General features: G+C 33.2%; 1 protein-coding gene across 1 annotated transcript in view; it reads right to left on the bottom strand.

Moving 5' to 3' along the window:
- LOC124540918 (zinc finger protein 704) overlaps window positions 1–13506 on the bottom strand; it is a 46620-nt gene that overhangs the window by 17705 nt on the left and 15409 nt on the right. The window contains exons 3-4 of the mRNA XM_047118695.1: window positions 8081–8208; window positions 6507–6664 (exon numbers count right to left, since the gene is read on the bottom strand). Coding sequence (XP_046974651.1) covers window positions 6507–6664; window positions 8081–8208 — 286 coding nt within the window. The remainder of the gene's footprint in view (window positions 1–6506; window positions 6665–8080; window positions 8209–13506) is intronic.

Genomic DNA, 13506 nt, shown 5'->3' with positions numbered 1-13506 from the left:
TAGACAAAAATTATTCTGTATTAATACGATATAGATACTTTTTCTTCTACGTATTAGTTAAATATTAAATTTGTTCTTAAAAAAGTATAACAACGATTCTTTATTTAAAAAACTAAAGTACTTCTAGTACGCATATCTAGGTAGATAGGCAAATATGTCAAATGATATAAGTTTGTAATTATTATCCACGAACGAGGCCCTGATATGGCCCTGAGTAAATGAGGAAGTTATTCGTGTCTCCCGATAACAATAGGCTTATTTTATCAACGTACGGCGATAATACGACCTTCAATGAAATATAATACTGTCGATATAATCATCATCTTAACTCTACTCGACGAATTGTTACTTGGGAGAGTTCATGCAAATAAATTCAATTAGAATATTTATTTATAATATAAAAAACTTATCATTTTATAAAATAATATACTGACTGAAATTGCTTAGATAATTACTATTAACGTTTTAGATCTATTAGACTAAATTGATCGTTAATCGAAATATAAAATTGATAATTGTCACGTTTATGTATGCGGTTTATCTTCACCAGTGCTTAACAATAGAATTATTTCCGCACGTTATCTTTTTATATATAATAAAATGCCTGTACGATGCTTATATTAATCAGTCGAAAATAACTCCTTAAGATTAGGGAGTTATTGTTAAAGAAGGAACTGGGGTTCCTTGTATAATAATTATTGTTGAACGTTAAATTGCATTTGCATTGAATTTGAATTATAAAATTTAACAACAATTAAGCAAAATAACTAAGGCAAAACGATAAAGAATTGAATAATTTTATTTTGAGGAAGGTTTGAAATTATTCCATTTTCTCAATATGGATAGTTTTCTGCACGCGACATTTTTCTATTTGATTCTAATATGGTCAAAACAATGCACACACCATGTCGTAGCTTCCTTGTACCTTTATGCAAATAATTTATAAGTACATTTTAGGTGAATCAAGGAAATAATTATAATATAACCAATCCTGTTGATAAAGTTTTTTATCAAAGTAATTACAGCCAATGGTTATAAAGTACTGTGTAGAATCTGCACCAATGACGTCCTCGATCTCTTTAATTTCCTTATTTAAATCGCTAGTTATTTTATAATTGTGACCGTGGCATTGTACAAATGCAGCAGTGCATCTATTCAATTACGACCTTTAAACTAACTGTATTTTGTTTTACTTATTTACTTACTGATTTCTCAATGTTAACATTACCAAGAATCATAAAAAGAATTTTATTTTTAGTAATATTATAATGTGAATGTAACTTTGTCTGTCTGTAAGATTGCCTATCTGCGTGTTGCTCATTCATGGTCAAATCACATAAATGAATTTGATGAAATTTGGTATAAAGCAAGCTTGACAAATATATCAAAATCCCGACGACCAAATGCTAAATACTGAGCGAGACCCATATTTGAAATATCTAAATTCAAAATATAAATATTGCAAAAACAGTATTATGTATATTATCTATATGTAATGGATATAAAATATATTATCGATTTTATATGCTTCCGAGGTTACACGTGCTCGCTGATAAAATTGTGCTTTCTTTTATACAGGTAGGTACTAGGCAGCTCTGGTTTTGAATTTTTCCGTATTGACATTTCACAGACACAACGTTTCCTTAAGACATACCTTTGTCCACTTTTACGACTACAATTCGTTTAAAAGGTAAGGTTAGTAAGCATGTTTTTACTTTAATATTTCCCAATTACAATTATATTTAAATTATTATTCCATAAATACATATCCAAAATTGTTTTCAAATATATCGATTTGAGTATATAACTAACCTAACGGTGACAATTTGCCAATTGTCTTTGGACATTTTTGAGGATGTGTAAAGATAGGTGCTGCATTGATTATGCAACGAGAAGAGGCGAGCTTACTGCGCGTGCGCTGATGCAACGCGCTCGGCTATTGTTATGATAGCTGGCAACGTCAGCACGCCAGGGGCGGAGTTACTACTCGTGTTATCTACATAACTAGCTTTCCACGTGTAGCATTCACGTATATGCCTTAGTGACTAACTATTGCTCGCGCAGAATTTAGTGGAGACTAGCATCAATTTTAGCCTGGTAGCTGGTCTATAATGATGTTGGTTTTGAAGTAACGTAATTCGAAGTCTTCATTTATGCAAGTGCCATGACATTGAGTAATAATAGCTGTGTAGTTTCGCCAGCTAATAATTCTTGGAAAGGATAATGAAGCCGCAAGTGAGGCGGCTCGCGGCACGACCGAGTACCGACCGGCAGATTGGTTTTTGGAGAAGAAAGAAAACATGAGAACGTTTTTCTTAAAATGTTTTGTTGTCGATGGAATTGTGTATGAAGCAATTTGAAAAGTTTTAGTTATAAGCCAAACTCAGACAAAATAATAAACCAATTAAATTATAAGAGATACCGGTTTATATCATAAAAAATACATTACATACATGTTTGTGTTGCATGCAGAAAGCTCACAAGGCCTTGCTGGGTTATAATAGTTATGTCCTTACCCAAGGTCTGCCAGTTGGCGTCACACGTACACTGGTTTCAGAGATTTTGCTCAGTGTATGAACATGTAACATGACATTTGTTGTGGCACTCGATAAAGGTTGATTAAGAATTACCTTAATTTATGCTTGCGAAGTAAATCGTCATTGTTATAATTGTGAAAACGGATATTGTACTGAACAACATCTATGACGACTAACGATAAAATTTAAAGGTGAATGTTGTGAGTTGTGACGTAGGTAGTTAGTTTTTTTGGGACGAAGCGAGGGCGCGCGGTGGGCCGTGTGGCGTAAGTGGTTCATAGGAACTGGTTCCGTCCACATGTGTCGGCCAGCGGGCAACAGGTCGCCGACCCTGGGGCCGATAATCCGAGTGCTGACATCGAGGAAAGATTATACTAATTCTGCACAATAACCGGCGTTAGTCATTCGCGAAATGATGCATTATTAAATTACAAAGTTTTAGCATATTGAGTTTTGGACGGCTAACACTAAGGCGACTAAATTAAATTGTTACTTTTATTTAATCGATTCCTTGTAATTGGATCCTATTCAGCATATCTATGTTTAAACTTTGATCTTCATACCACTGCTCTGACGCACTTCTAAGTTATAATTTCCGTTTGCAATTGGTAATCAGAATAGTTGCCAAGTGTGCTCATGTGATAATTCCACAGGCGACACCGAGTCTAGGGCAAGCCATTGTTGCACAAATAATACTTCGCTAGCATTGCTTGCCATTTGCGTAGGAGTCCTAACGTATCGATAGTTATGCATTACTCGATTGTTCATGCTGTTGACGTTAAGTCTATCGTTCTAGTTACCTATTGGGAATTATTTGCTTATACGAATACACGTGTTCTAATAATCGACTAGCGATCCGCCCAGACTTCGCACGGTTACAATTCTGATACTAAATATACTGCAGAATGTCTTACAATGTTTACAGTTTTTCATTAACTCTCTACTATATCGTGCATGTATTATACATATAAACCTTCCTGTTGTATCAATCTATCTATTAAAAACAACGGCTTCAAAATTCGTTGAGTCATTTAATAGATCTAAGCATACATAGGGACAGACAGCGGTAAGCGATTTTGTTTTCTACTACGTAATGGTGATACACTAAAAACAAAAATAATGTCTCATAGCCTTACCACTACGATATTATATTAACATTTGTTTCATTAACACAGTAGTTTAAAAAAACTATCTTCAAACACCCACACCGCATCATAACACTTCTTGGCCGTTATTTCAAGGTTGCGCCGGGAACGTAGGCGAACACGTCTTGTACGCCAAACAATAAGTATTGCGTAGAGCAACTTGCAGCGTATGATTGATTACTCTTTACTCGATTCTAGTCCTAAGTAATCTTGATCCAACAAGATATTTGTCACCTTCAAAGTACAACAAACCACTGAGCACTCATGTGCTTAATTTGTGTATAAAATGTTTCTTGTGCTTTGTGCCGAAGGAAAAATATCATGAGGATCTGTCAGAAAAAATTCTTTGGGTTTAAGTGGTCTTCTCAAGATGAAAGAATGTCTTTGACCACCAGATATACAGAGATTTTCATAGTCCTGACTCAGTGTCGGTTACTCATAGAAATATATCTAATGCGGTAATAATAAGTTACTGTCAAAGTAAGTATACATAAATAATATAAGTGCACCCATAAATGTTCTTTGTTCACCTAAGCCTTTAGTGCGTCAGTGTGTATGTGTGTAATTTACGTAATCGTTAAAGAAAGGTAGTCGATATCATGGACGACCCGCAGCTTACTTCCTACATCTATAAATTACTAAACAATATACATATGAGCGGGAATAACACAAAGACTATTGTCATAACAAAACGGAATCCATTGTACTCTTAAGTTTTTAAAGTGCGTTGACATAATCGACGTTTGGATTTTGACACGTCAAATTGTTATAATATATTAATTTAGAGCACAACCATAAATTACGTAAGTTAAATGTGTGACCTCTATTTTAACAATACATAAAGCTCATTATTTAACTTATTCACAATGATCCTCATTCAGTAGATCGCGGGTGAATTAATTTCAAGGATACAATTGCTTTATTATACTTTGTGTTGCTGTGTACATTAGATACGTCACACTAAATATATATACATACTTTTTGTAGTTATATAAGTAATCGTTAACAAAGACGTAATTATTACAAAGAAATATTAAAATAAAATATGTATGTTATAAATTGGGATAGACAAGAGTTGTCGCTAATAGTCGTAAACATTTATGACAACTTGCAATAGAATTACATAACGCGACCGCGGTACTGTGCCTTGACATTGTACGATACACTGAACCGCAGTGTGCACGTGTATTGTAAATCATAAAATATTCTTGTGGCAACTGATATATTCTTATATGCGTTTGCAGTTTACTGCGTTTAAAAACGAGTTTTAGTACCTACCGTATCTATAACGTTGCATCTAACTTTGATCTGTAGATTACACCCTGGTATACGACCAGTGGTAATCTACTGACGATAAAATGATGATATTAATGTCTAGTTATAATTATGCATTTTCACATCTATATTCAATTTGTAACGCTTTTTAAATTGTTTAAATTAAATTAAATGTTATAAATGAGTTTACTTCGCGAATATAAATATTCGTTCTTACGTTTTCATTTATTACTTATTCCAGTAGAGTCATGATTATGTAGATGATAAATACTTATATTGCATTCGTCATAAAAATTACAGATATTTGTATTAATTATAAATATTGTATTTAAATGATCAGAAGTCAATTTATGTAGCGGTTGATGTTTTATTAATTTTTTAACACCAAATTTTACATACATATACTTATGTACATATTGTATGAAACAAAAATGTACTTTTTTTTAATAATTTGCGTATTTTATTCTTACAGCAAAATGAAACTTTTCAATAGTTCATGATAAACAAATTGAATATATTTTATTCGGTTTACAACCGTGATCATACTTTTTTATTTCAACTCGTGACCACGACCGACGCCTCTGTCGAAACGTCGGGCGAAATAATAATAATAAAAAGGTATGGTTACTGTTAAGGCTCGCATAAAATTTATAAAATATTTACATGCTGTTTACAAACAACTATCGCGGAGAATAAATATAGATTTACGAAACCAGGAATAGGAATTGCCTTTAGTCGTGATATAATGGCCTTTAACGACGTCGAACAGGTGTCTTACTGGTGAAAGTGGTGTCGAACACACGGCGTGCAACACAAAATATGCTTTGTTAATCTTAGGTACGTCACTCGTAACGATTATGACACATAAACGTTTGTTGCGAGTTAGACAAAAGATTGACCTGCATCTGCAGTCTTGAATCACGCGCTTATGCGTCACGAAACAATTCCTTTATGTTGTATCCGATCGAGGCACCGGCAATAAACATTCTTGAGAAAAGAAAACTCTTTCGTTTATGTGTTAATTCGCTCTATTTGCAGCGCGTCGCGTCGGATCTGCTTCATATATAACGTAATTTACTTAAGCACACATTTACTCGGTTATGATATGAAAGCGAGCATGATCTGTGTCACGGTCTAATTGAAGTCGGTGGCACGGTGGCTGGGCACGCTAAACAAGATGCGAGTCATTTTGTCTCAAAGGATCGTTACAGCTCTACACGCATTTTTAAACGGCATCTTTGCCTCATTAACTTTTTTATATCTATTACAACTAGAATCAAAATTTTATAGACCCGCTTTTATAGCATTCTAGATTGCTAGAAATTATATAATATGATTAGATTTCATAAGACGATTTTATATTTTGGGTAATACAATAATATTCCTGTCGAAGTTTTTGGTTTGTATATTGTATATTAATTGTTTTCATTGTGTCTTATACTGTTTGACGGAATAAAAAATGGCTACGCTTGTTAATAATTAATCATTATAAATTAAAAAATTCGTTTAAGGTTGTTTGTTGTTTTACAAAGTTGAAATAAGTACGTACCCTCTTTTTGCGTGGGTGAATGTCCTCATAATCCATTGCGATGCCCTCATCACTGAACGATGAAGATACTGGCGGAGGGGAAGGGGTGCCGGACCTCCATGACGAACCAGAGCTGCTGCTTGCTCCGGGAGATACCGATGACCTTCCACCCCACGCACCTGTTACGACATGTTTTAATGTACTATAACGTAAACATAACAAAGATTTTCTTACTGGCTACTTACTATTGCATAATGGTATTTTTTGTACGTGATTTGAGACGTAAATCTAAATAAGGACCCATACAATTTATTGCAAGTGTTTCGCATAGATTTAAGGTTGACTTTTAGTCGAAAATTTAGTAGCTTAATTTAACAGTTACAAGTGCGTAGCTACACAAATAAAATTATACGGCAATAAATTACGAAACGGAACTATAGCCGGCCACTTTCACTCGTAAGAACAGCTATTTTCTCGCGGCACATATACTGCGTGCCGCCATTAGACCTGCGCTGAAGATGTATCGTAAATTTTTATGAGAAACATAGTTTGGTTACTTGATACCGTTGAGTTCTATACTTTTAAATAGGACTAACATGTAGTGCTGTAAGTGTGTAGCAATTTGAATTTAACATATATTATTTAGATTACAATTATTATTTCTTACGAGTGTGCTATAAAAACTGTTCATACAATAAAAATAAAATGCTAAGCATCAATATTTAATCAAATGGTATGGTTGCCTTTTATAGTATTTACTTATTACATATGCTTTCAATTGTATGAGTAGTAAATTCAGATTATAAGATAATGTTAAAATTTCGTTAATGATAAAATCACAGCAACTAGATATTAATCAATCTTACCTAAGAGCACAAATCGTTCTCGTGGGAAACGAAAGCAATTAATTCCCTGCAATTGAAATAATGAGAAAAGGTTCGCGCTACTGAAAACGTTGCTTAAATATGCTTAAGTTAATTTACTAGATCACATTTGGTTAGAACTCATAACGTGAGAGTGGAGTTACACCGAATACCTGTCTAGACAATGTCTAGACTTGTGTCTAGACGTTATCAACATTTCGTAGATTCTAGACTAACCCAAACTCTAAAACGGTTAAAATGTTATAATAAAGAAAATAAGCTGCATAGTTCTGCTTCACAAGTTACAAGATCCTCGCTCCTTTAATGGTACATATCTCGACTTGACGTTTTAGATACGAAAGTCGAAACCGAGCACAATATGCTTCGTTCTAACTTCGCAGGTGGGATTCATTATGTAATTCTTTACCATCGCTTAACGTAACTACGCAGTCGGCGTAGCGTGATCACCATTATGTAATACTAAATTATCAACTGATATAAGAGAATGTTACAAGAATTTTTAAATTAGGAAAAAAAAATAGTGTACGTAATTGTATTAAACGAGTCTCAAACGACTTTTAACTTAGTTAATTACGAATTTATTCTTAACAAATTGAAGTATTAGCTAATACCCAATTTTATTGGAAACCACAGAACCACATGCCTCTCCAAATATTTAAGTCAGGTGATTATTCAAAGGTTAAATTTCAAGAGTTAGAAGGTTGAACTTACTGGGTCGAGGTGAGTTTGGTGAGCAGCTGAGTGACATCAGAACGAGGGCTGCATTGCATTCGTTCATCTGGTCATCCCTCTCTCCATATCCCAAATCGCAGGAACTACTGGGACCTCGTTTACGCGACCTGAGAAAAAAATACATTGTCAGATATATTCAATCTATAGGTTGTGTAAGTGTTATTTTTTTGGACAATCATAGATTACTATCAATTAATGATCTTTTAAAAAATGATTATAGAATGAAATTATATAGAAATTTTTTCTTGATTTACATCAAGATTCATTTTGCGTTCCGTTGCAAGTTCACTTAATATGCCGTGGACATATCGTGAACTGTATTTTTGGACATCACTAAGCCCAATAGCATTTCGTAAAACGTGAAATAATTAAATTTAAATAACTATAGGAGAAACTTCAGTAGTGAAACATGTTTGAAACAAAAATAATTATTTTATGATTTGAATCTCTCTAAACTTCATAACATGCAATAAGAAGACGGCTGAATAAGGTTTCTGTTGAGTAATTTAAATAAAAGATGTAATAGTGTATATGTATGTTTTCCAAAACAGCTTTAGCGTGGAGATAAATAGCAAAATTATTCGCGTAGATATTCTATTAAACGAATTAGCTGAGTAAAGTATCACTCAAATTATTATAATAGATTTATTAGATCAAGACATCGAAGTAAGAGTACAGACAACTTCGCATTCGTTCAATGAACCCTTACTTACGACCCTGTTTAATAGTGTAGATATTCGCTGTCTGGACGAGCAAATAAGATGTATAAATATTTCAAATTTGATAAAATACACGTTCTTGTCTGTGTAAATTTTTATACAATTCTAGATTAAAAATATTATATCGCACTCTTAATTGTTTTATATTTCACTAAGTCATTTTAATATTAATATTTCTTTGTTATTTTACTCGTGTTAGATTGCTTAGAATTGGACATTACGAAATTCAAACGAATAAATCAATATAAGCCAACCGTTACTTATTTAATATTCATTTAACAGGTACGGTCAGATCATAAAATATATGAATAAGATCTACCATTTACTTGGGTAATGTTTTAATGTGTTTATGTGCTTAAAACACGTATGTTCAATATTTGTTTAAACTACAAAACTTTGCCACATCGTATGATAGGGCTTGCATTTTTTAACATATTGAACTCTACATTCTATAAATAGTTTAGTAAATTTTAATATTTAAATTCTAATTTTAAAAAATTAACTCTTTTGAATTAATCCTTATAATGAGACGACGGTAAATAGTGTATGTATAATATTGCTATGATATTCAGGTATGCTCATTTATCATTTCAGAACAATGCACTAGCAGATAACCTACACATTAATATTATATATATAGCATATATGTTTGAATTTTATAAAGATGACTGATAAGACTTCCAATTTGTTCTTAATTAACCTTCACGATCGTTGATAATGTTTAATGTTTTATACGCGTACTTATTTGTTTCATATTATTTATAATGGGTATTACGATTACAATAGCACGAATGCCACTAATCATTGAAAGTGTATTAATTTCAAATTGTTATACAAAAATGTATAATACGTTATCTTAAAGACAAAAATATTCGACTCGAATAAAGTATGTAGGTTGTACGTAACAATTTAAAAAATATATATAATATTATTATTTCGCTTCGTAATGAAAGTTAATATAATATTTGTAGCATAATATTTAAAGAGTTATTACGTATTAATTATTGTATGAATAGTATATGCGTCAAACAAAAGCAGTTACTCTGTAAATATCTGAAATGACGAACGAATCGTTTATCAAGATTTAAAGTTACCTGCGTTATTTCATTTTATAATTACGTCCTCGTGTTAATTTTTTTTTCTAATTTGCTACGTAGTGCGAATGTAGTAATTATATATGGTATTTGTAATCTATATAGATGAGATTTATTATATTAATTTTGAATAAAGAATATTCTTTCGATTTAAAGAAGGCGTAATGATGTTACGTCATTTATACTTCGACCCTTAAAATTGGAGAGGGTTAAAGTTCGAAAGACCTCGGATAATTGACCTGAAGGCTGTTTACTCGCGTAGACGTCCTAGGAGCAAGCAACAGGCGGCGTATAAATTGCGTACATTGGACTCGCTTTTAGGATCGCTGACCCAAACTTATCTAACAACTTATTTGCCATAATTAATAAACTCAAAACTAGTTTCGTCAACTTCTTTTCATTTAATGTTAATAATAATTTTGATTTAAACAAATACTTTTATATTTTCAATATTTCTATTTTTTCTTCTATACAAAAATATATTAAATAAAAATAAGATAATAATAACAATTTATTACATAATTTTTTGCTCCTGTTTTATGCAGTTTTGTTAAATTCTATTAAAAATATATTTTTTTACAATGATATATTCGTAAAAATGTCGAAATATTTTTTGACCTATGTGCGTACTCTAGATACAGGGCGTATTCTCGGTGTATTCACCCGCCGACCGTACGGCAAGAAACTTTGCAGGGTCGCTATCCTATTCAGAACAGATGATTGCAGGTCACCTTACCACATATCTATATCAGATCAAACCTACACGCTGTTTTCTGAAATACATACTTTGTGATTGAAAATACTTTAATAATAAATATGTCTCGTTATTTGTATTTTAGGTAAATTAACAGCATTTTTTTTTACTTGTATTGCGAACACCTGATATTTACCTGGAGCTATATTAAACAGCTATTATTATGGAGCGATAAATTTAGATGTTTGCCTGCAAAGCGTCACTGCTTTAGGTTTTGCGCACTCTGCTTATTTGGTCGCAATAATTGGATCTCGCCGGCCGGCCGGCGCACACCCGCGTAAAAATAGCAGAGACACGTAATTTCCTCTAACACGCTGACGTAACGTAAAACGTATCGCATCTCGCTCATCGAGTTGCTTTTCAAGGCGGTTCAATGGAATTTCATTCTTATTTTTATTTTGATCTAATCATTGCAAACCATAAATAAGATCTACGTAGACGCGACGACGCGGATGCTCGATGCAATAAACGTTTAATGTAAATCACTGAGGTTCGGCTACTTGTTCGATATTTAAAACCGGAGCATAAACATTCATTGACTAGTTTTCGTAATTTAGTAAACTGTAAAAGTTTTCGACCTTGTGACACGCAAATTCTCTCATAATGATCCAAATGTTTCTGTCACTAATTAAATATCGCTGGTTGGCAGCCGCTGCCGACCTGCATCTGTGCACACTCACCTCGCTGCGGGCTCGTAGTATAGTAGATACATAGATTATAGTAGATACGTAACATTGAGAACGACCTTGCCGCCTGTTGCCGCGCCACCAACTCGCTACTGATACTAACTATTTACAATAGTTAATATTTACAATATGTATGTTTTTTCTTTATTCAAATACGCTTTAACGCACACAGCCGAGACATGTTGAGGTATTCAATTCAAATTATTTCCTGTTTCATTAGCGTGAGCAACTGAATTATCTTAACCATTTTAGTAAGATCGATTTAATCACGTTCGATTGAACATTCCAACCTTTATTTGTTGGATTTCGAAGAATTCTGTTATTTCGATTTTTTTTAATTACAGTAATTGTTTGGAAACAAGTAAGACAAGGATGTTATGCGTTGTTCGGAAAAGATCAGTTAATTTTATGTTATACAGACTCCTGAATAATAAACTATAAAAGGCAAGGGAATATTAACTAGTTATACTTTGTGGGCGTGACAAGAATTAAAATTAATTAACATACCTACTACCTCTGTTATATAATAATTGGTATTTGCATCAAGACCATGCCTACATAATAATATCCTAAGCGATTAGTATTTAAAAATAATTGAAAGACGTACGCTACGCCGCGCCGTGACCGTTTCCAAGTAATTTAGGTAACAAAAAATCGCTTGTATGGACGTTGACATGCAATTGGCGGTTGATGTAGGTCGTGAAGTAATTTTTTGCGAGTATAAAAAAGTGTGATTGAGCTAGCGCAAAACGCTCCGTCGGCACCGGGCTGAGGTAGCGGCAAGCCCCACTCCGGAGCCGAGATGAGGTCATCGTTGTTCTTGCTCTGGCCAATCACTTTATATATTGGGCAGGTTTGGTTAACAAAGCACGTTTTTATTTTACTCATTATAATTGTGAGGTTTTATTTTTGTTACAGATACCATGAATAATCGAATTTTAAAGCAAAGAAAACAAAACTAATATTTTATCAAACATATAGGTACTATAGAATTTTTACGGAAAGTAAAGCTGCCAGTACCTCTTTGTTTATTGCTTAATTACCCTGATATATTTTTTCAATCAATATTTAAAAACAGAACAAAAGAAATTAAAGAAGTCGAATGACGGATTTCGAAAGCAAACAATAAGTTTATTGACTTGTAATTTAAATACGAAACCAGAAAATTTTCTGTTATTTAAATTAGTGAGAAGTCTTACAGTACTGCTTTTCTTTTTATAACATCAATGATCCCGTCCAATAAATCGAATGTTTCTGATACAAATTAAATGTTCGAATATTCCGTCCTTAAATCATCGAATTTCGAAGAATAATTGAACATGCCGAACAGTTTTTGTTCCCGCAAGCGGTGGAATAACCTGCTGGTAGGTCGATGGAAAGTCAGCGTGTATTTGAATTATTTCGAATGACTAATCCTAATAAATCCTGCCTAACTCTAGGCTATTTACTTTGACCTTCATAATAAATACTGTATAGAGCACAAAAGATATTATTATTCTAAGAGTTGATGAAGTGTAGCGTTTACAAAGACTCACTTTGCATAATGATGAATGTAAAATTTTTGTATCACTTTCTCTAGGAAAGCGCACGCCCGCACCTGCCAAATGAGATAACGGACCTCAAGACTAACGAAAGCAAACGTGCCCAGCGAGAAAGTGCCTCCATTGCCTCCATTGCCTTCCTGTTCATGAGATGTTGCGCAAAAGTATGCAAAACTGCCCTCGACGTTATTCGTTTCTTGGTTTCGTTGTTACATTTATTATTACTGAGGTAACAGCATAGGACTGAATCATGACTTTTGCTCAAGGAATTTGTACAAACTATGCTGAATAATAAAAAGTATGATATACTTAATGAATTTAAACTCCAAAATCGATATGGTTCATGTTCAAAATATTGGTTTATTTTTAATAGCACAATAGAAATGTTGGTTAATTAAATGACAATGGCTCGGATGTTATGCTGCATAATATTAGTAGGCTGGTATTCGTGCCTAGTTTGTCACTGGTGTCAGTACTCACTCGCCCGTGACACTCAAATATCTCATTAGCATACAACACTGCGTCAATAAAGGGATTACCATTTTTGACATTGAAAGTTTATTAAAGGTGTTCCATGAACACTGACCGTATTACATAAATGGTTGCGAAAT

The sequence above is a fragment of the Vanessa cardui genome, chromosome 2 (assembly GCF_905220365.1).
Source record: "Vanessa cardui chromosome 2, ilVanCard2.1, whole genome shotgun sequence".
Lineage (NCBI taxonomy): Eukaryota > Metazoa > Arthropoda > Insecta > Lepidoptera > Nymphalidae > Vanessa > Vanessa cardui.
The sequence above is the reverse complement of the archived record's forward strand: the minus strand, read 5'-3'. Positions and strand labels throughout refer to the sequence as shown.